Source organism: Azolla caroliniana, unplaced genomic scaffold (genome assembly GCF_043228905.1).
Source record: "Azolla caroliniana isolate FFs.n. ecotype wild unplaced genomic scaffold, voAzoCaro1.0.p SCAF_1, whole genome shotgun sequence".
NCBI lineage: Eukaryota > Viridiplantae > Streptophyta > Polypodiopsida > Salviniales > Salviniaceae > Azolla > Azolla caroliniana.
The window spans coordinates 33,497,805-33,520,862 of record NW_028230436.1 but is presented as its reverse complement, the minus strand read 5'-3'; the positions used below and the strand labels follow the sequence as shown (position 1 = coordinate 33,520,862).

General features: G+C 37.8%; 2 protein-coding genes across 3 annotated transcripts; both read left to right on the top strand.

The window, feature by feature from the left end:
* The first annotated feature begins 2,309 nt into the window (after nt 1–2,309).
* On the top strand, nt 2,310–11,274 carry LOC147869939 (flavin-containing monooxygenase FMO GS-OX-like 4). The gene is made up of 7 exons (XM_087335051.1): nt 2,310–3,096; nt 4,318–4,388; nt 5,997–6,155; nt 7,412–7,494; nt 7,610–7,745; nt 10,538–10,711; nt 10,788–11,274. The coding sequence occupies exons 1-7, from the start codon at nt 2,343–2,345 to the stop codon at nt 10,983–10,985; spliced, it is 1,575 nt and encodes a 524-aa protein (XP_087191177.1). The 5' UTR covers nt 2,310–2,342; the 3' UTR covers nt 10,986–11,274.
* Nucleotides 11,275–13,008: 1,734 nt separating this feature from the next.
* LOC147869938 (DNA-directed RNA polymerase 1, mitochondrial-like) lies at nt 13,009–23,035 on the top strand. Of its 2 annotated transcripts, none has more exons than XM_087335039.1 (21): nt 13,009–13,331; nt 13,434–13,500; nt 14,232–15,138; nt 15,777–15,992; nt 16,087–16,220; nt 16,328–16,385; nt 16,472–16,530; nt 16,617–16,734; nt 18,451–18,564; nt 18,995–19,126; nt 19,671–20,087; nt 20,288–20,338; nt 20,427–20,497; nt 20,815–20,887; nt 20,978–21,130; nt 21,224–21,298; nt 21,374–21,463; nt 21,558–21,608; nt 22,074–22,188; nt 22,274–22,377; nt 22,847–23,035. In XM_087335039.1, the coding sequence occupies exons 1-21, from the start codon at nt 13,142–13,144 to the stop codon at nt 22,955–22,957; spliced, it is 3,306 nt and encodes a 1,101-aa protein (XP_087191165.1). In that variant the 5' UTR covers nt 13,009–13,141; the 3' UTR covers nt 22,958–23,035. The 2 variants fall into 2 exon arrangements, with proteins under 2 accessions (XP_087191165.1, XP_087191156.1); XM_087335030.1 differs by having other exon boundaries at nt 13,010–13,331; nt 16,307–16,385.
* Nucleotides 23,036–23,058: the final 23 nt, after the last annotated feature.

Here is a 23,058-nt window from a genome sequence, read left to right as displayed (position 1 = left end):
TGCCCAATGTGAGGCCAAATGCCATAGTCATCGATAAAAGTTGGACATCATATAATGCCATAAGTAATGTGATTGCAACAGACCGATTATCTTGGATAGTTACAAATGGGCAAAGGTCGCAAACACATTGTCGACTTTTGTTGTGTCACTTCCACGCAAAAAAAGCATGGTTGGACAATTTGTTGCCAAAGGTAAGTGTAACTGAGAGAAACCATCTTTATAATCGGATGTGCCAACTCATGCAATGCATTACGGAATCCACATTCAATGCCCAATGTGAGGAGTTAAAGGTAGAATATGCAAACAAGCCAGGTGTTTGGCAATATATAGAAGGAGGATGGTGTGGCTTGACATGTGTGTGGAGGAAACTGTGGCCCAAATTTGGTAGAATGTTCAACTACGGACATGTTGACACTACCAATCTTGTGGAGAGACATTGGCAGTTTATCAAATATACTGCCTTAAGAGGGAGGATAAACCGATCAATTACCGATCTTGTGCATGTTTTAATCGGGGACAGTCAAACTGGCACTTGCATCGGGGGTACTGTTATTGAATGGTACAAGCAACGACAAGAAATATGTGAGAGTGGTAGATTTGCACCACGTGCAAATTGTAGGGATCAAACAACAAGACTTAAAGAGGCCGAAAGGCTACTAGAGAGGTATGAAACTAATGATGCGACAATGCATATTGTGGACGAGCCCCGATATTGGTTTAAAATATTGAACTTGACAAAACCAAATGTATGGTATAATGTATCGCTCCAATGTTCATATTGTGATTGCCAAGACCCTACGAGTAAATGTAAGCATATACTCGGCATCAGGATGATTATTGAGAGGCACATGCCACATCTATGTGGGTCATTGCCTTTTATAGATCATGCAACCCATATGCGCAATGACCATTTCACAGAGACGGAAGTGGAGACAGAAGTAGAACCAGTCGAGGAGACAAACCCTATAACAGCACAAATGGAGGAATGGGAGTCGAAAATACAAACGGTTGAGGGGGCTATTCAATGTCTTAGGCAAGGGTTACGATCCCTCGACCGTGCAACAATTTTGGCATGTATGGAGTCCATTGAAGAAATAGGTCAGACGCTGGTGTATCACCTAGGTGCACCGAAACCAACCAATGAAGAAGACCGTGGATCCATAGGGCGTAGGCAAGCAATTGGTGCAAAAGGGGGAGCATCAATCAACATTTCACAAGATCTTATTGGCAGCTCCCCAAACACTTGCAAGGCACACAGAGGAAAAATGCAAAGAGGCACAAGTCGAGCTAGGAGGCGGTTGCCAATATGTGCAACAGAGAAGATGCGATGCTTGCATTGCGATGCCTTGACCTTTAGATCAAGGGACTCAAATGTTGATTGTTGCAAGAATTGTGGTCGCATCTTGCCATCATCTTTGGATGAGCCATAAACATAGCTTGGGTGGTTTTGCGGACCAGTGCATTTGGGTTTACAATGTTTCAAGTGGATTTATGTTGATTTATGAGTGCATTTGGGAGTATGTCATATGTTGATTTATGTTTTAAGTTTCCTTATTCAAGTATGTCATCCTTTGATTTGGGTTTACGGTGTTTAAAGTGGATTTACGTTCTCTGTTTTAAGTTTTATGTTTTTTAACTTTTAACTTTTATGTTTTAATATGATTATTTGTTTTAACATAAGTATGGTAAAGATCGTCGATTTTGAATAATTTAAGGTTGGATTTTATGACTGTTTGATATGTTATTGTAAGTTTTAAGGGTAATGAACAAGCTTATTTGAAGATTTTGGTTGAAATGATACATTTGGTTGGGCGACCTGCAACGGTTGGGCGACCAATCGGTTGGGCAACCTGCAAATGTCAGGGTTGGGTGACCTAAAACGGTTGGGCGACTTGCAACAGTCAGAATTGTAACAGTCAGAGTTGGGCGACCAACGACTCAGAGTTGGGCGACCTCTGACAGGGTTGGGCGACCATCGACTCAGAGTTGGGCGACCTCTGACAACTTTTTTTTTCGCGCGTTCTTCCTTATCAAAATCTGACGGTGCAGATCGCACGCGCGTTCCTCTAAGCGACCTACACCGTCTGTGGCCGCGATTCCCTCACCAGCCCTCTTTATGATTTGATGCAGAATAGACACGAGCCTATGCGACGTGTCTATTATGTATGTATGTATGTATGTATATAAACAATTTATGTATGTATGTCTATAAACTATGTATGTATGTATGCATAGATAGATTCTGAGATGTGGTGCCAAATTGAGCAGCAATTCTACATGGTTCTCCCCCTCCTCCTCCTCCAACACTACGTCTAATTTTAGCCATCACCCCCACCGCCAAAATGGCGGCGGCACACTGCAGCAGCGCCAATCCTCCTCTCATCCTCCCCCTTTCCACCACCACATCTCCTCCTCTCCCCACTGGGCTATGGCGCCGGTGTTCGGTGGGTGTGATCGGTGCGGGAGCCGCTGGTCTCGTTGCGGCTAGGGAGCTCCTCCGCCAAGGCCACTCTGTTGTCATCTATGAACAGAGCATCGACAGTATCGGCGGCACCTGGTGCTATAGCGACTCCTCCACACCTAGTCAACATCATCATTCCAGCATGTACCTCTCCCTTCGGACCAATCTCCCTCGCGAGATCATGGGATTCCTCGATTTCCCCTTCTTGCCCTCCCATCACAATACCAATACCACCACCACCACCGTCGATGATGAGGAGAAAAAAAACCCCTTCCTAAAGAGTAGAGATCCCCGTCGCTACCCTCATCACCGCGAGGTCCTCTCTTACCTTCAAGACTTTGCGCACCATTTCGACCTTTTCCGCTTCATCCAATTCGGAAGGAGAGTGACTCATGTTCACATAAAACATATCGACGGGACCTCTGGTGTAACTTCTTCTGCCAATACCTCTGATCTCCTTTCTATTCTCAATTCACAGCTCCAGCTCGAACCGTCGACAGCTAAACGAAGTGGAATTCAATGGTGTGTGGAATCAGAGGCTGTGAACAATCATTCAGATGTCACAGCCGATGTCTTTGATGCTGTTGTTGTCTGCAATGGCCATTATTTCCAACCCAAATTCGCTTCAATCCCAGGTACTTCCGCACATATTGCTTGATTCAATGAAAATATTTCTCTAGATCAAGATACTTATGTTTATGGTGTTAGACACATTCTTGTAAGTTGAGTATTTGAAGCTGTTTTTAAAGCCTGATGTTGAGAAATCATGGACACATCCATGATTAAATGATACATTTCTGTAGAGCAGGTTGATTATATAATGGTGTTAAGAAATTTATTAGTAGTTTATTAATAACCATTGAAAGTTGTTTATTGAGCATGTATTGCATATGTAGAAATTTATGAGACCTCGTGTACGTGACTCAATATTCTGCATTGTTTACAGATAACAAACAGTTGAACTTGCATATTATGTATTTCATGCCACACATGTATCCATGTACAGTACTCACATGTACCAATGATGACTAGTTTGTTGTTGACATGGATTAATGGTTTATTGTGGTGGCTAAACGAAGGTATGTAAAACAGGAAATTTTATCCTTCGAGGGAGTAGAATTATGAAGACATATGTAGAACATTGATTGCGTTTACGTTAGCCATTGAACGTGAACTCAGTAGGCTCTCAATTAGCACTCTCCTGGTGAAATATATATATCGACCGGAGCACGTACATATAAATGGTTGTGGTCGAATTTCTCTGATCTCAACCATTTTTATGTAGGTGTTTCTGTCGTAATGCGCTCACTTTAGTCCTATGTACTTGATACCTTGTATTAAAAGAGAAAGGATGTAATTTTTTTAGAGACAATCTTGAAATTGTGCAACCTAAAGAAATTGTATTGAAACTGGAAGGAAAATCCTGAGCAGTTGGCATTGTCCTCATAGTAGATAGTGGGTATATATCTTTGTCATAAATACTTTTCTCCAACTCCAGCAAACATTCTTTTGGTTTTCTAAGACATGTGGGCACACCACTTCAGCCCCGATCTCTTCGATTGTGTTTGCCACCTCTTGATTAATATCTCTTCGATGGGGATTCATCTTGGGTCTGATGATGTGATTGCAAAAGTAGCAAAGTCTTTTCAGGTTCCTTTACTCGTTTTCTTTGTCTTTTCCCTTCATAAGAGCTCTTTTCCCTTGTGTCTAATCGTGTGGTAGGGAGATGGGGTCACTGCTTGAGGGGGCTCAACCTGGATTATTAATGCCACTCTTTAATATTCAAAGGATTTGGTAGCAGCTTGACAAATTAATTGAATAACTGTGTGCCTTAAAGAAAGTTTTTTGGAGTGCAGGGATTGAGAAATGGCCTGGTAAACAATCACATAGCCACAGCTACCGTGTGCCAGATTCTTTCAGTGATCAGGTTAGTAACAGGATAAATATGGTTCGTATCTCAGGACTTTAATGCTGACTAATTACATGAGAGTTTCAAGATTTAGTAAGTTTATTAACCTAATTAATAGAGTGTCAGACAATGACAGTTAAAAAAAAAAGGGAACGACAGAAATTGCATCAATGAACCCTATGACAGATTAAAAAAATGAGAAAGCATCAAGTCAGCAAGAAGGTTCATGCTGACTGAACTGAAAATGGAAGGAAAGAGATACACTGCTCTTCTGCACACGATCTTGCAGAGTCTAGAATGGAAAAATCTGAACCAAGATTTTTTTTTATATGGTTTCATTTACAAAAACTTTCGGAGTAAAAACAAGAGGATATCATTTACTTACCATACAATGTTCTGGTTTTTTAAAAGGGGATTCCATTGAAAAAGAGAACTACAGATGGCAGATTGCACATGACATGTCAAGTTGATGGAAATGAAGAATTTGCTTTAGGCATATGGCCAGTGGAACTTCGTTAAAGTTACTTCATGCAATCCTTGGGTGAGGATATCCCAACCTATACATAGCTGGAAGAAAGTGCTTGAAAGAATATTGCAGATGTCTTGGAAATATTCTATGAATAATTTCACACACATAGACATGAACAATGTCATAGAGCTAATATTATGCAGAGAATATGGTATCATACTGAAAGATGAAAACTAAGGCAAGAGAAAGTATTTATTGAAAATTTTGCATGTCATAGAAAATGCTAATCTGAAACACATTTAACTCAAAAGTCGTGATGTTTTTTCATATTGATTGGAAGATTTGAGATCCTTTGGCATAGATGCTTTCTCTTGTAGCTGATTGTCCACATGATTGTGTCTTGGTGTTTGTGTTTCTACACGGGTTCAGTGTAAATATTATCAGTGGAAATCTTATCAACAGGCTAAGGTTGCACTGTGCAAGGAGGAATGTCGGACAACAATAGCCAGAGACATAAGTATTATCATAATCTGCATGTCTCCTTTGTGATGGATAATGCAATAAGGCTAGAAAGTTACTCTGATAAAAGGGTCATTAATCTGCAAGATATTGTGCATTTGTGGAGAGACTAGTAGTTGGGATACACTTGCAGACTTCTGAGAGGGTTGCTAGTTCTGATGGTGTATTTTATGATTAGGTCAAGGATCAAGTCTTCTCAGATATAGCAACAATTCTAGATGCGAAAATAAATGAGGATGACGTCGTTGCTGTTGTGACACATCTGCTGAAAGACAAGCCCAAGTTGGGATGGTCTCACCAAATGAATTCTACAGCTCCAAACAAGTATGAGCAGAACCCAATCATTCCCTATTACTAAATATGTATGCTGACGGATGGGCTTCCACTTGCTTTTGTCTTCTCTCAAGATGCAACATTTCAAATGACTCTGCTTCTTTTGTGTAATAGTCAAGGAGACTTGTCAGAGGCTTGAATTCTATTTATAGTTTTTGGTTTATAATTGAGTGTATGATATACCAGACGCTGCTCCCTAACTTTATTAATAAGGGCTTGAGGTTAACACCACTTTGCTAGATAAACTAATAATTCTTCTGGTCAGTATCTTATTGTATATGTACATTCACTATTTGCTTTTCTAGGTGGTTGTGGTCATTGGAAATTCATCAAGTGGGATGGACATCTCTAGGGAACTAGCTCTAGTTGCTAAGGAAGTTCATTGGGCGGCAAGAACATGGCCAGCAAATGTTGATCTTCAGAAACGCGTTGGTGCTTCAAATAACATAAATTTGCATCCAATGGTATGTAAACTATATCCTTTAGAAAGTCAATTGGAATTGATAAAATTGGTCATACATATTCCAAATTCTGTCATTTTGGAATATGTTAAACCATGTGGGGGGTCGTAACATTCTATAAGTATCATATCATCTATAGAAAAACCCTTAGGGAAATAAGACCGTCTAGAGCTATTGTTCCATGAACAAGTTAAATATATTGCTTCTTTGGAAGGAGTTACCCAAGAGCTTAAAACACAATAGAGCACACCCTAGGGCAGTTGCTCTGGAAAGCGCTACAGCACTGTCATGCAAAACAGACACAGCCTCAGGAACCTTCTCGATTAGAATATCTGAGGGATATAATATTGAGACACACGTAGTTTCTAGATTTTAATTAATTTATTGTCTCTATCATTTTTTATGAGATACAGTTATGTCAGTTTCATACATTTTTACTAATGCTTTGGTATCATAGATAACGTGGGCCTTTTGTAGAAAATACTTCTTTCTTTCTTTCTTTGGAATCCAAAGTAGGATTGCCAAGGTGTTTGTTAGCGAATACCACCCGAGTTATCCAGGTTTGGCAACACTAGGATTAGAGGAGAAAGATCATGAGATTAGAATTAGCTGGGTGGAGAGTAAGATATATAGTGCTTGCACAATACTGGTTAGTATATTAGTAGAGGAATTTCAGGTGATCATAGAAAAATTAAGGTATAAAACATTATAGGTTTAGTTAGAGATACACAGGTAGTGCTTGTACAATAATGGTTAGTAGTATACTAGTTGAGGAATTTCGGGCGATCGTAGATAAATTACAAAATCAAAAACTATGGTTCAGTTAGAGATATGCAGATATATATGATCATTATCTGTTTTTTTTCACTGCCAATCTTTCTCTTGGCTATATACTACAGGGTTAGACAGTGTATATAAAAGAAGGTTTCAAAATTTATGGGTTCAGTTAGAGATATACAGATATATATAGTCACTACTGTTTTTCCACACCCAGTCATTCTCTTGGCTATATATAACAGGGTTAGACAGCAGATGTGAGTTTGTGACGTGAATGCTATGTATGGATATTTTACAATAAGACAATAACGTGCCAATTATAATGACTTGAGAAGAAATTATTAGAAAGAATAATGAAAATGAAAGGTGTTTAGACCCTCTCAAATGAGACATTTTAATGCCAATGATTATTTTACTAATCATTTTTTGTTATTGCTAATGTCATATTCATGTTTTTAGTTTATGTGTGGCACATTTTGCAGGTAATTTCAGCTCAAGAGGATGGGCACCTTGGTTTTGAAGATGGTACATCAATTCTTGCAGATGCAATTTTATATTGTACAGGGTAATAATATATTTCATTTTCTCCATGTCTTCCCCAATTTCGATAATGAGTCAAAAACTAAAATATGCTGGGAGATATTCTTGTCGATACGCCAAATGTTGTGTTTTCCTTGTAGGTATGGTTATTCTTTGCCTTTTTTGCATTTAGAAGGCATAGTGAATGTAGATGATGATCACATTGGGCCACTATATCAGCATGTTTATCCGCCTTTGTTGGCACCATTCCTTTCCTTTGTTGGGATTCCATTTAAGGTATGTAGAGATAAAAACTAAAAAATTCTTTATTTTTTTCTCATTGTTCTCCTCTAGGATCAAGCGAAGGAGTCTAGATGACTGCCTTGCTTAAGCAGATTCTATTCAACCATGAATTTGAATCCCCGAAACCTTCCTCAATGTGGGATAGGATTGATTGTTGGTTGGTGAATCTCTAGCGAAGAAACATAATAAAATAATAAAATAATAATCTTTCCTTTTGGAAGTATGGAATGAGTTACGGTGATGAAGTATGAGATACTAAAGGTAGCAGCTCTTCTAGAAGGTTGTTTCAATAAGGGTGTAGATGCAACCAGAATTTGAATATTTGTATATCATATCATAGAATAATTGTCTATTTGAACTCGATTTCACTTTAAGGACTCCAATGCTATAGAAATATCAGAACTCAATCACCATGTAACGAGTCTACGATGGATTTGGTCCTTGGTTTCACTTCTGAGAAGGCCCTATATATGGATATCTCTCTCTATCATGCGCCGAGTAGTGTGATACGGAAGCTCAGAACTTCTTCACATCAGTTAAATATTGAGACATGTAGATATTCAAGCAAAATTATGGAGAAACAGATCTGCCAATTGTGCCATTGGGATATGGAGTTGCACTGTGTTTGCCGTTGCACTGTTTTCTAGGGAGTAAAGGAGAAGTATAACTGCTTCATTGAACAAGGCTTTAGCCGTTACCACAAGGTAATGGAATACGAAGATGTTGATGCATGAGATTTTTATTGTTAGAAATCAAGAGACAAATGAAAGAATATGTTGAAGGAGAACAATACAGCCACAAAGCCTCATCAGCAAATAATGACCACGGCCTTCTTTAGCACAATCAACTCTCACCCATCGCCGTCATGCTACTGTTCAATGGCCACACAAATAGTGTTGATCACAAAAGCAGCTACAATGTATTAGAATAGCTCATCCTTTGTACAAAAATATTGGTTGCAAAGGGCGTTTGGAAACATTGAAGCTCCCATAGGTCATTTTAGAATAACAGGTTTTTATCAACCAAATGTGGACAACTCTGATATGGCTAGAGGACCATATGATGGTGGAACATCATTTTAGAAGTACCTCATTACCACTTGATAACTTTAGGAAAATCAAAGAATTATGAGAAAGTTAGTGCTGACAATGAAGTTTGAGAATTTTAGCATTACGCAAGATGAGTTGAAGGCCGTGACTGTTATAAAACAATTAGGTGCAGCATAAACATGGGGGAAACTTCACCTAATCTTCAAAAATGCACAAAGGCAACTACCCCTTCATAAGTCCAATTCAAGCAAGTTATGTTGTCTGCATGGTTGACAAACACTTTTGAGGTGGATGTCAGAAGATCTTAGCACAAGTTGGATGCACAAAGTTATCACGATCAGGAAAAATATAATAAGCCATCAGAAGCCTTATTGCCCTTAGTTCCGTCCGGACAGGGTCATGATCAAAAAAGACTTTAAAATTAACTATGATTAGGTAATGAGAGGGTTAAGATAGTTTTTGGAAGAGGTGATTCTTGTCAACATGAGAAAGACTTGCCTTATTTGAACAATCTCTTGTGATGTAGAACATGAAATTCAGTTTTAGAGAGGGGATATTTATTTGAGAAAGACGAAAGGTAGCTAATTTACTCTCTTTGCTAGTATGGTCAGTGGAGAATACTTTGGAAGCTCTACGTTAGGGTTTTAGTTACAGAAGAGGATACAATGGAAGAGCCAAACCATACAGCAACACCCAGCTGTTTAACCCCTCTTCAGCAAAGAAAACACGCGCATAGGGCTGTCAAGGTAAATTCTAATCAGCATAATAGAAAAGAGCTATTGAGCTATGACATCTTTCAAATGCCAGTACTTTGATTAGCTCTACAGCTGAATTTTGGGTTTTACATCAAAAGGGAGTTCCTTTTATTCATTCATTACAGAGTCTAGTTATACTACCTATATTTCCGTATCGTTTTAAGATCTAGTATCTCATAGGCTATTTTGATCTCTATTCACTCGCCATGTATAGAACTTTGGTTTCGTAAGTCATATTTGACTTTTGAGGATGATGATACCATCTATCTATATGTTTATTTTATGCAAATCTTCCCTTGTAGCCATTCTTGACAATTATATCAATTGATTTTCAAAAGATTCTAACTCAAAGTAACGGAAAACAACGCACATTCGTATGGACAACTTACTTTTCTATAGTGTTTATTGTTTCTTCATGCTTGGCACTCTGTGTGATATCGTCAAGGTCTTAGATATCATTTATTCTCCTTTCCTAGAGTAGGTCATTCATCGTCTTTGCAAAAACTGCCTCTTCCTTCTTTTCAAGTCTTATGGAAACTCCTTGATATGTCGTCACTCATGCTAAAACCACAATAATGTTCTTGGGGCTCCCCTTGGTAAGGAAAAACACATGAACATGCTTGTTCTTGGTCCTCTTCAACTTTGTCATAAACGTTATTAATCATTAAAAGAGGTTCAAATTTCTTACTCTTCTAAACCTCTTCTTCACCGCCTCTTACCAATAAAAATTGTTTAAGTCCAACAATGTTTAAACCATCGTTGAGTTGATGAAAACTTTATCCGAAGACAATAAGGTAGCTCAATGTTTTTTCGTGTGAAAAGATTTTCTTTAGACTCGGTTTCTTGATTCAGGTAGTGCAAGAATCCCAATATTGTGTGGTTAGATATGTGAAAACTTGAAGTGGGTGGCAGTAGTATCTGTCAACAATGCTTTCAAAGTAATCTGTATTTAATATGTCAGTGTGCTTACTGTCTCCTTTAGGTTATACCTTTTCCTCTGATGGAACTGCAATCGAAGTGGATTGCTATGGCATTATCAGGGAAGTTGGCATTGCCATCAAGTGAAGAAATGAAAAGATGGGTAGATGATTTGTACGACAGTATCAAAGTGAAAGGTCTTCCAGAAAGTAAAATCCATGATCTTAGTTCATATCAGGTATGATAATAATGTTATAGCTATTTAAATGAGAGTTGGTTTTATCCTACCTGATGGATGTGTTTGATGACATCAGTTTGAGTATGATGATTGGTTGGCAAATGAGTGTGGTTGTGAAACATTGGAAATTTGGCGAAGGAAGATATATGTGAACAGCAGCTATAATAAGAGGTCATCACCTGACACATATAGAGATGAATGGAATGATCAAGATGTATATGAGACTGCCATGGCAGACCTTCTACAGCTCCAGACAATTATAAGCCGTATTTGATGTTGACATCCCTTTCAATAAGAAATTTGATGTTCCTTGTGTGTACACTGACAGAAATTATCAATTTGTTTTCCTATTGTCACAGATCAAGCTTGCTAGCTATATATGTCGCGTCTTATCAAATTAATAAACACGCAGCCCTAATCATTTGTTTAATTTGTATCAAATTTATGCTTCTAAACCTAAGTAATTAGCAACCTAATTCTCGTGTGGAAGTCGTAAACTAATCAAATTCTGTTTGATTTGATTTCCCGCTTAAATATAATTTGAGCATGGCTATGATTTGTTTTTTCAATGTCTTCAAAACATGGTCAAGACATGGGAGTATTCATCTGTTCCTTGATCTTCTGAATATTAAAAATAGATATGATTTGCTATTGATGGTTGAAGAGCCACTCAAAGCGACTCTTCTTAGAAAGGCATTATTTATGTATAAAGATGTAGCTACCATATGCACTGCTTCATTATCAAATTTTCACATTGTATGATTCTCTTTCATCTGAGCAGTATACGATATCATCCTCCATTTCTACTCACCAAAGCAAGATACGAGCTAGACAGAGCGTTATGGGATGGGAGAGTGAATCCACAACAGAAATAGCTAATGTAACTCACACTTGGGATAACGATTGGGGGGATACTAAGCCTCCCATCATTCTAAACATTTCAAAGTGCATTTTAAAATGTCTTAAGATCAAATTCTTATTAATACTTCATGTTCTTAATCAAATCAATGCTCTTTGTAGATTATTGCTATTTTATTGATTATTGCTCTTTGTAAATTATGATTATTAGATTTTGATTAATGGCAGTGTTCATTCATTAGCTATTTGTTGGTCTTTGGCTCAAAACATCATAGAATTCGGACCACTATTGAACGTTCAATATTACAGATGAACTTGGTTCATTGAATGTTCTTCCATATGTCAATTGCACATAGACTACATGAAAATGTTTCACTTTGGTTCCATAAGTTATATTTTACCTCCAAGGATGCTAATAATATATTTTTATACCTACGATATACAAATATCATCTGCTTGAGTGAGATTTAAAACTTGATCATTTATACATAAACACCAAATCTCCTCTATGCAAGTGATTTGTAGTTCGATCATCAATATGTGTTTGTCAAACCTCTTAATGCAATTGTATGGAAGAGCTTCGCGAGGTAATTGTGCAAAATGCTAGTTTTAGAGCCACCTAGATAAATTAGGGCCTCCAAAAACAACCCAAATTAAGTTTCATATTTGTGAAATGCACTGTGGTAACACCACAATATGGATATAATCATATTTGGTGATCATTATTCACATTGTATATTCTTGTAAACTCTATTTGGGAATCATTGGTTGATGAACCAATGAAAGACAATATACTCAATGGTATAAAGTTGATCCTTGTGGTGATAGCAATGATGTCTATCACAAGTTGTTTGAAGAGGAACCTTGGTTAGTCGTGAATGTATCAAGCTCGTGGTACATTCCTTGATGCATACGATATTAGATGCCGATTTCATCTTCCATTTCATGTGAACGAGTTTCATTGTTTGGCGTATAAAAGAAGCATGTGGGTAGGTACAGAGGCGAAGAAGAGAAAGCGATGTTCGGATCATGAGCATACAATACATATACATAACATAGAGAGAGTTTGTCTTGTGTCCGGAGGAGAAGGCACTCGCGAGTGAGGAGAGGTCCTCCTCATGGGGAAAGGAGAAGACTTCGTGTTAGTTATTGCACTACTATTACTACTACTATAGTCAGTCTATGTACATAATAACACTTCATCACTTCTCTGATAAAAGAAGAAGAGAGAGTTATTGGAGGCAGGTAATGTATGTATGTATGTATGTATGTGGTTTGGGGAGGGTTTTAGGGGGGCTTTTTTGTTGGGCTCTTTTAATCACAGACCTCTCTCTCTCACACACACACACTCTGTCTTTTCTCTCCCGGCAGACAAACAGAGACAGAGTGAGAGAGCCAGGGAGGGAAGGGAGAGAAACATATCTGGCCACTGTCCTGTTCCCTTCATTCTCCATAGATGGAGCTCTACGTATATGTTGCAAGTTCCTAGACAGACAGACAGACAGACAGAGAGTGAGAGCGCGCTTATCACATCGCCCACCCTTCAGCCTCTGCTGTACAGCCCTTCAAGGCATGTGGAGAATCACTAAATTCTACTCTCGGATTCTTCGCCTCCGATTCCATTCTTCTAAACCCAAATCAAATCCCCTCAGCAAAGACCTAGACCCAGCTCCTTCGGTTTCAGTTCCGGGTTCGTGTTTGCTTTCAGCTCCGGCTTCCTCACTGCCCAATTCAAAGCTCCTCAGGCCTTCCCTTCTTTCAGGTTTGGGATTTGATTGAGCTCCGTGTTTATTCCTAGGTTAGGATATGGCTCCTGCAAAGCAATCCTGGTGTGGTTCTTATATCGTGCATCTACACTTTTCAGGTTGGGTTTCGGTTTCAGGATCAGATTCTGTTCTGGTTTTGGATTCTGCTTATGCACAGCAATCAAGGTATGGTTCTGTCTTATTCGAATGGTCTTGCTTTGACTTGATCCGATCAATACTCTTTACTTGCATGACGCATTCTTACATGCTAGGGTATAGGACTCAAAGTACCTGGTAGATAGCTATGGTCCCAACACAATGAACTTTTGGATACATCAAGCGTTGGCTATCTTATTGTACACTCTTTTCTTCGTACATTATTCTCACTATCACTCTTTTGGTATTTCATTTATTTGGAAAAATATTGTTATACGTATCATGTGCACACACATAACAATGAATAATAGACGTCCATGGATGAAGGCTAGAGATAGGACCACCACAACGCAATGACCTGGGAATGAATACGTAAAGGAATACCAGCTTTATCGTGCTCTTCTCTTCTGATTATTCTCATAATGACCCTATTGGTATTTCCCAACTTATGATAATGCCTCCTCCAGTCTTGTGGTGGTGGCTTGCATGTTTGATATCTAAGGTGCATGCAAGAAGCCTCCCCTATCCTTGCAATGTGGGATTGCATATTTACTATTGAAGAAGCATGTAAGAAGCCCCTACGTACAGTATAGGAAATAATTAAACGACGGCTCGCAGCTCATTGGTTTGGTTGAGTATGAGTGGTATATGCTAGCTTCCAAATTTTTTGATGTTCATGTTTAGATTAACTGAGTTGTTTGTTAGGATCTCGATTCCTCACATGCATTCGCTTATTAGCACTCAAATTTTGGGTTTGGCAGATTGTGGATACATCTCCATAGGTACTCTTCAGCACAAGTTTTCGTGAAGAGCCTTCATTCTTCAGCTCTGTCTATAGCATTTGATAAGAGGCAGCCTCAAGATGCAGCCCTATTGAGTTTAAGATTCAGAGATGAAAACTGCTGTTCTTCAGCACCTGCGCCAATAACTGATGTCCATGGAACCTTGAACACAGTCTTATGGGGTATACCCATGATTGCGAATCAGATGACGTCAAAGACTCCTGAAGCTCCAACTATCGAGAATGCTCTTTTTCAAGCTTTAAGAGCAGAGAATGTCCCTGCTGAACCCTTATTACTCTTTGAACTAACGGAGTTCTGGGGAAGCGACTTCGACTTTATTAGATCAGCTCCCTTCACAGCACAACTTGTTGAGGCTTCTGCTGTAGAGCAAGTGGTTGAAGAAAATGATATCTTAGAGATGGAAGTTAAAGAAAAACGGCGACAGAATCCTGATGTTGTGGCAGATACTTGTAACAGGAAGGGCCCAGGTAAAGAAATATCAAGGGGAAATCATCTCAAATTAATGCGAAGACAAATGAAGATAGAATCAGAAGCATGGCAACGAGCAATACAAGAATACAAGGACACACTCGAAGAGATGTGCAAACACCAGCTTGCTCCAAATCTACCTTTTATGAAATCGATGTTTCTGAGCTGGTTTGAGCCCCTCGTGAATGCTATAACTGCTGAACAAGAGGCATACCAGAAGGGAGAGTATAGGCTGAACCGGAGCTCTTATGGTCCATATCTTGGTCTGCTTCCAGCTGACAAGTTAGCAGTCATCACTATGCACAAGACAGTTGCCAAATTACTGACCGAGGATGCAAATGTTGGGTTGAGGGTAATTGTACCTGTATTGAGCATTGGTGAAGCTGTAGAGCAAGAGGTAAGTCTTTGTTGTACTTTACCCAAAAGCATTATGCCCTTCAAAGTTAGCTACTGCCTTGACAATCGACGACACATCATACATTCTAGGTTAAGTGGCATAATTATGTCACCTCAGAAATTCTAGCAGACGTTTATAACTTATGACTCCTTCATGTATACTGAGTTTTTAAGCTCGTCTCCACGATTGCCCTGTCCATGCAAAATCCTTAAAATGTAATTAACTGGTAGGTCTTGAATCTTCACATTTTTTCCATGGTAATTGGGCGGATGAATACTTCTGCTTCATGTGCTCTTTTCTTGATATTTTCACTGCACAGTTAACTCATTGCGTGTTATTGTGTGCAAATCACTATGGATTAGGCTATATATTTGACCATATGATCAATTGTGGCTATATTGCAAGAAAGCTAATGAGATCAGTTGCACATTCTGCTCATGTATAAGTAGCCTCTGAGGATATCTGTTTCTTTGACATGATAATAACTAATATGATTTAAGCTGAGACAGTTTTTGCAAATTTGCCCTCACTTTTCTAGCGACCTAAATGGACGAGAATTCACAGGATGTAGAGCTATTCATTTGTATGTTGATAGTTATTATAGGTTCATAAGCATTTGCTTTTTATGTTTTTTTCAGGTTAGATTGCAGCAGGTCCTCAAGCAGAAGTCTCGCAAGAAAGGCAAGCTGGAGGCAGCTGTTGAGGATGAGGCATCTAAAGAGGAACTAGCTAAACACAGAGTCTTGCAGAAGCAAGTACAGAAATTTATCAAACAAAAGAAGTTGAGAGTATTGATGAAGAAGGTTCGGGAGGCAGACAGCTCAGAGCCATGGAGCCGCATTATCCAAGCTCATGTCTGTGTTAATCAGGTTTTGTTTGCTTAGCTATTTGTTTTACTGAATTCCATATTAACACCTGCTTCTTTGGTTTATTTCTTCTTGGATTTAGGTAGGATGTAGATTGTTAGAGCTTCTCATTGAGACAGCTTATATTCAAGATCCAGGGGATAATCCGGAAGAGGGAACTGTGGAAGTCAGACCAGCTTTCCGGCATGCTGTCAGAACTGTTACTGGAAAAGAGAGGTGATACGTCAGGAGTTGATCATTGATGCTCTAAGCTTAGAATATCTATATTATTTTTAATTAAAGGCATTTTTCTTACAATGTAGTGGACATAAAACTGCATGCAGTAAGAAGTATGGTGTTATAGAATGTGATCCTTACATATCTAAAGGCATTCACAAAATGGTACTTGGTATCTTCTGCTTTCCATTTAATATTTCTTGATTCATTCTTCTCATGAAATCTGACGACCGGCATGCAAATGTTTTCAGGCCCGTGGGGTAGTGACACCATATATGCCAATGCTTGTGAAGCCTCTACCTTGGAAAGGGTATCAACTGGGACCCTTGTTTCGATATTTCTTGCCTTCAATCTTGAAGCTTAGATAATTTAGAGGTTCTCTTTTTTATTCTGTAGGTATCGAAAAGGTGGTCATCTGGTTTTGCCCTCATGTATCATGCGGACCCATGGAGCCAAAGAACTTGGAGATACTTTGAAAATGACTCCTAAACGACAATTACAACCTGTTTTTGAAGTAAGTATCAATTTATCCCCTCTCCCCCAGGTCTTCTTTGTCATTGGCTTAAGAGCTCAGTAACATATAAGAAAAGATTATGAATGCTATGCAACATGAATATGTTGGAGACAGAGGAATATTTTGTGCTCATTTTTCTAACATACACCAATATGTTAAATACGTCATCAATATTTTGTAATAACAAATGCTCCAATCCAAAGAAGTTTTAACAAAAAATCACTCTATAACGTTGACGTTGGGGACATATTTTGCTTAAATAGTGGAGTATAGTATCTACAGACAAGCTAATAAAAATGTTGCCTTTGTATAATAGAGGCTGATAGCTAGTTTAAAATTGTCCCATAGGTAACTTATGGTCTCCTTTATTTGTATTTTTGTAGCATATATTTTATACTGTTCCATGTGTCATATGGCGTTTGTAACTCCTCTGTCTCATAGGTCATTTGACAGATAATGCTACATTTTCTCTTCACTTTCGACCAATGTCTCTTAGAGATTACATAAATAGACCTGGTGCAAGTCTTGTGGGAGTACTCAATAAACATCTAAATGCTCTACATGTATTTTGTAAAGAAAGAAATATCTTTATGAAGTTGATAAGACCAAGATTATTATATTTTACACAACAGCCATGAGTGAATAAGTTGGATCCCCAATTCCTATCATGCGGGTAGCCAGTAGAGTTCTCAAAGTTATATGCAAATTGAGAGCCACAAACACTGGAGCTCGTTTCTCCTTGAAAGAGGTAACTACTTCCTGACTCTGTGAAGGCTATCCAGATTTGTGCTTATGTACAATTCTAAGAACCATGTGTCAAGCTATGGTTGTTGAATTATCACATGCTCCCTCTTGTATCAAGGAGAGCTATGCAGGCCAAGCCTCTGTCTGCAATGCAGAAGATTGGAAAAACATCATTAAGCTATTAGTTAAGATAATTGCTTGTCTGATAAGGAGAAAAATGTCAGTAATCAATTCGATTGTAGGTTCTGAGTTGGTAGCAGTTCCAATAGTCACTGAGGTATTTTTTTCAGCTGTGGTTTGTATAAATTGAATCGCAGACAGTGGAGCTATGGGAGTCAAACCTCTGCAATGTGGAAAATCGGAGAAAAAATGTAAGGGTATTAATTCAGATAATTGCCTATCTGATAAAGAGAAAACTATTAGTAACCAATTTGATAGTTAGGTCTAAGTTGGTAGCAAGCCCCATAGTTACAACGGTAGTTTGAGTATATCCTTGACTGCCATTCTTGGATGTGCCAAAAAGTCAGAGAGAAATAAGCGATAAAAGGACAGTCTGTAAAGTGGGCATATAACAAACTTGAATTTTGATAAAAGGGCAATAATTTCAGTTCCAACGGTCAGGCACCAAATATGATTGGTGATTATTAATTATTCATGATTCATGATTATGTTTCAAACAATTTAGATTTTGGAAGATAGCACAGAAACTCTTTATTTTTGTTGCTCAAATGGACAGGGTGATGTAAACAGTTGTACTCTTTGACAGGTCTTGTAGGTGATTATGTTGTTGTGGCTTTATATATTTTTCTTTCTGTTATCTGTTCCACTGGTTGGCAGATTGCATGTAGCTATGTAGTATAAACATCAGTTTTTAGATTACTCTTGCTAACATCAATGGCATGTTGCATGATTGGATCTGGTTTCTTAAGTATGTTAATATGATTTCATGATTATACATTTGGAACGTATCAGGCCTTGGACATACTTGGATCTACAAAATGGAGAATCAATCACAAGCTGCTTGATGTTGTGGAAAGGATTTGGGAATGCGGTGGTCGTCTTGCAGATATGGTTGATCGTGAAGATGTAAAAAGCTCTTGTAAATTTCTGTGACATTATATAGATAGATGCAATAATGTTTTAGATGAAAGTACCATGTCTTATCTTCATGATTTCTTTATGCATTGATTCTACTTATTTATTTAAATTTATTTTATACTGGTTTAATCTCTCATTCACTTGCAACAAAACCTAAACGACACCTGTCTAATAAAGATATGTATGTTATTGCATGTTGAGTTACTTATTGGCTTATGATTGGAAGTTTCTGCGCATTCTGAATTATTGCACAATCTCAAAAACCTTCAGCATTTGTCTTAGCTTAGAATCTGGCATTTGTACCTCCTAGTTCTAATATGAACTTTGAATCAATATAAATCCTTAGTGACTTATATCTCAAGTTTTGGTAACCTGTAGTTAACAAAATCGGAAAGCTGCTATCTTTTTTGGGTGACAGGTTCCAGAGCCAGAGAAACCAGAAACGGATGATACAGAGGTGCTGCGGAAATGGAGGTGGGAAAGAGCTAAAGTAAGACGAACGAACCGAGAGCTGCATTCACAGCGCTGTGACATTGAATTAAAGCTTTCTGTAAATCCTTGATACTCTCCTCTCTTTTTGTCCATACCATTGTTAAAGTTGCTAGAGTTCATGGTAGATATATTTGAATTGTACTTCAATTCAGAGTGTACTAGTGGAGAGGGACAAAGAAAAGAACCATACACTAATGCCTGCTGGAGGCTGAAATTAGCTTATATGATAAATCGTGATTACAAATATGGGTAGTTTCAGCAATCTTCAAAAAAGTGAAAGTTAAGAATATGAATAGCTAGAAATATGCATGAATAATAGAGAGAAGAGAGAGAGAGAGAGAGAGAGAGAGAGAGAGAGAGAGGTTAATGTCTTTTAAGAGGCCAAATTGGCCTATAAGACCAAACAAGAGATTACATCTTAAGTATTGTCTCGTCTTTGAGAGAGAGAGAGAGATTAACGTCTTTTAAGAGGCCAAATTGACCTATAAGACCAAACAAGAGATTACATCTTAAGTGTTGTCTTGTCTTTGGGGGAGAGAGAGAGAGGGAGATTGTATATAATATTTCTATTATCTTCACTGAATAGAGATTCACACTTCCAGGTAGCTCGACAGATGAAGAATGAAGAGTGTTTCTATTATCCACACAATATTGATTTCCGTGGTCGAGCGTATCCTATGCATCCGCACCTGAACCACCTTGGCTCTGACATGTGTCGTGGACTGCTAGAGTTTGCAGAAGGACATCCTTTAGGGAAGACAGGATTCCACTGGCTGAAGATTCATTTGGCCAATGTGTATGGAAATGGTGTGGACAAGTTCTCTTTTGAAGGTCGTCTTGCCTTTGTGGAGAAGAACATGGACAATATTCTTGATTCAGCTAACAAACCTTTAGAGGGTAGGCGATGGTGGCTTACAGCAGAAGATCCTTTCCAATGTCTTGCTACTTGCATGGAAATATCTAGTGCATTGTTGTCAACAAATCTAGAAACATATTGTTCATATTTGCCGATTCATCAAGTAAGTTTTGTGGATCTTTTTGTGAACATCGCTCACTTTTTCTCAAGAGTTTCTTTCTGAAATGACATTGATAGAGAAATAGTTAATAATTCTGTGATTTTATTTGGAGATTTGTTTTCCTTAATAATGAAAACTTGGTTTTTTCCATTAATGAAAACTTGGTTTTCCTCTATTGAGGCTGCTTATGTTGCCTCCTGCAGGATGGTTCTTGTAATGGTTTGCAACATTATGCTGCATTAGGAAGGGATGTTGTAAGTAAATGATAATATTTTGTTATATAGACATATCTTTAAAAGGTCAAATGTATAAATAGCTCACTTGTGTCTTTCCTATATCCAGTTAGGAGCTGAATCAGTAAATTTAACTGTACAAGAGAAACCTGCTGATGTATATACGGATATAGCAGTACGGTAGTCCACTTCAAAACTATCTATCTTTGTGCTCAGATTTTGCATGAATGCTTTGCTACCAAAAACAATCGAAACACTATGCTCGTTTCGGCTATATTTTGTCAACTTCTAGGGAGCTATTTTGGAATTTGAAAACTGTGGATGTGTTTTTTGTCTTTAATATTCGTAGGAAACTTTGTAGGTAGGTTAAGCTTTATTAAAGAAGATATGTGTTTTCGTTTCTTAGCATACAAAATGGTTTTGGTATTTGGTGTAATGGTCGGGTTGCAACTGATATATCATGAATTAAGTGTGGGTACAACATATGGCAAGTGCAGTGTCAAAGAATTACTTGAGAAAGAGTTTAGCGATGAAAGCACAATGGAATTGGCCAAGCTTTTACACTCACAGGTTTACAGTCATATCATCAAGTGTTCACAGTCTATGAGAACAACTTAAAATCTGAGATTGTAACACCATTTACTATGATCGTTTCAATAGGTTGACCGGAAGCTGGTGAAGCAAACTGTTATGACCTCAGTTTATGGAGTAACATATATAGGAGCACGAGATCAAATATTGAATAGGCTACAAGAAAGGCACACATTGACAGATGATAAGCAAGCTTTTAATGTTTCCTGCTATGCTGCCAAGGTCTGTAGAAACTTTTTCTTGAGTTTCTATTGCTCAGTTCAATGAGTTTTAGAAATTGGTATCTTATGGTGTGGATGTCTCATAAGCATGCAGACGACATTGGCTGCCCTTGGAGAGATGTTCAAAGCAGCCAGAATCATCATGGGTTGGCTAGGGGATTGTGCTAAGGTCATTAGTGTGGATTAATGAAATAGAGTCTGAGGCCGTTGATATAAAATTAGTTTCAACCTTTCCTTTGTGTAGGTTATTGCATCTCATAACCAGCCTGTGAAATGGATAACACCCTTAGGACTTCCAGTTGTTCAGCCTTACCGGAAACCTCACAAAGTGATGGTAATATTTCTTTCCAGGTTATTTCTACTGGGTTATATATGCAGATGTATATGTATATATACGATGTCAATCAACTGATTAGTTGATTTTGCAGGTCAGAACATCTTTGCAAACACTCTGCCTAGTTCATTCCAATGATACAAGGGTATGATGATCTTTACTTATTTATAGCCTGCTTTATTTCATGTGTACATTTGCTCTATTTTTAAGTTATGATTTGGAATAATAGCGTGTTATAGCTTATATAAGTTAATCTTGTTACATAATTATGATGACCAGTGTGCCCATGACTGTGTTTTGTGTTTTTGTGCAACTTCAAAAGTTTTCCCTGGGGAAATATCATTATTAATAAATGCTAGATCTTGAGGTTACCGATGTTTCTCTTTATTTCCTTTAGCAGCATGAACTGAGGAGCAGCACTAGTAGCAAATAGGACTGCTTTTTTATCTAGGGTTTTACAGTTTTCCATTGAAGATTAGGGCTTAAGTTTGCTTTCCCGAGAATTCAAAAGAATTCTATTAGCCTCTTGAACAGGATCAAAAATAAAATGGAAATCAAAGTACAGCCTATCATGTTTATTACTCTTTGACTTTTACTGCCAAAATTTCAGGTTATGGTAAAAAGACAAAGGACAGCTTTCCCGCCTAACTTTGTGCACTCCCTTGATAGCACACATATGATGATGACAGCTATTGCTTGCAAAAAAGCAGGATTAACATTTGCTGGTTAGTGTGATATTTATTTAAGCAAAATATATTTGCAACCTGGCTTAGTAAAACACTATGGAGGGTATTTTTCTCTTGCTTTCAGGTGTTCATGACTCATATTGGACACATGCGGGCAATGTTGATAAGATGAATTTGATTCTGAGAGAGAAGTTTGTAGAGCTTTATGACCAACCTATCTTAGAAAATGTAAGTATTTTGAATGGGTTTCCTTTAAGAATGTTTTATGATGAAAGTATTTTGAATGAGCTTCCCCCTCAGTATGTCTAATGAGTTTTCCCTAAGCCATCAGTTGGCAAAGATTTCGTATTCGAATATAATTTGCATTAACCCATTTTGGTAAGGCTTTGAAGAAAGTTACATTAATCTGAGGGATAAATCAATTAGCATGTGCATGTTCAGCTGGATAAAATAAAAAAATAAACAATGTTAAATGATTTAAACTACAAAAAAAAATCAAATTATGTAATGGATTAAATTCAATGGTCAAATATTATCTCATAGATCAGTAATTTTTTTGTAAATTAGAGTAATTTCAATTTGGTTCAGTAAGTATTGTATGTAGATTTAAAATGGTTGGAATTTTTATGTTGCTTGTTCTTTATTCTTTTGGTTATGCCTTAAATTTTTATTTTGCTGGTACTTTTTTCGTACACAGTTGTTAAAGAGCTTTGAAGAGAGTTTCCCAGATGTTAACTTTCCTCCAGTTCCTGAACGAGGCAATTTCAATCTGAAAGAGGTGCTACAAGCACCCTATTTCTTTAATTAAATGGCGATTGTTGAGAATGCAAATGAGCAAAGGTTTATGTATACTACTGTCCGCCCTGATCCAAGACATCAGAAGGAATATATATATATCATGAATCATCG

Excerpts from the sequence above, each read along its gene's own strand:
- LOC147869939 (XM_087335051.1), top strand. The coding sequence starts at position 2,343 with ATGGCGGCGGCACACTGCAGCAGCGCCAATCCTCCTCTCATCCTCCCC. Across the intron at positions 7,495-7,609 it reads GCAATTTTATATTGTACAGG|GTATGGTTATTCTTTGCCTT; the intron begins GTAATAATATAT and ends TTTTCCTTGTAG. Across the intron at positions 10,712-10,787 it reads ATGATCTTAGTTCATATCAG|TTTGAGTATGATGATTGGTT; the intron begins GTATGATAATAA and ends TGATGACATCAG.
- LOC147869938 (XM_087335030.1), top strand. The coding sequence starts at position 13,142 with ATGTGGAGAATCACTAAATTCTACTCTCGGATTCTTCGCCTCCGATTC. Across the intron at positions 19,127-19,670 it reads ACATTGAATTAAAGCTTTCT|GTAGCTCGACAGATGAAGAA; the intron begins GTAAATCCTTGA and ends TCACACTTCCAG. Across the intron at positions 22,189-22,273 it reads AGCAGGATTAACATTTGCTG|GTGTTCATGACTCATATTGG; the intron begins GTTAGTGTGATA and ends TCTTGCTTTCAG.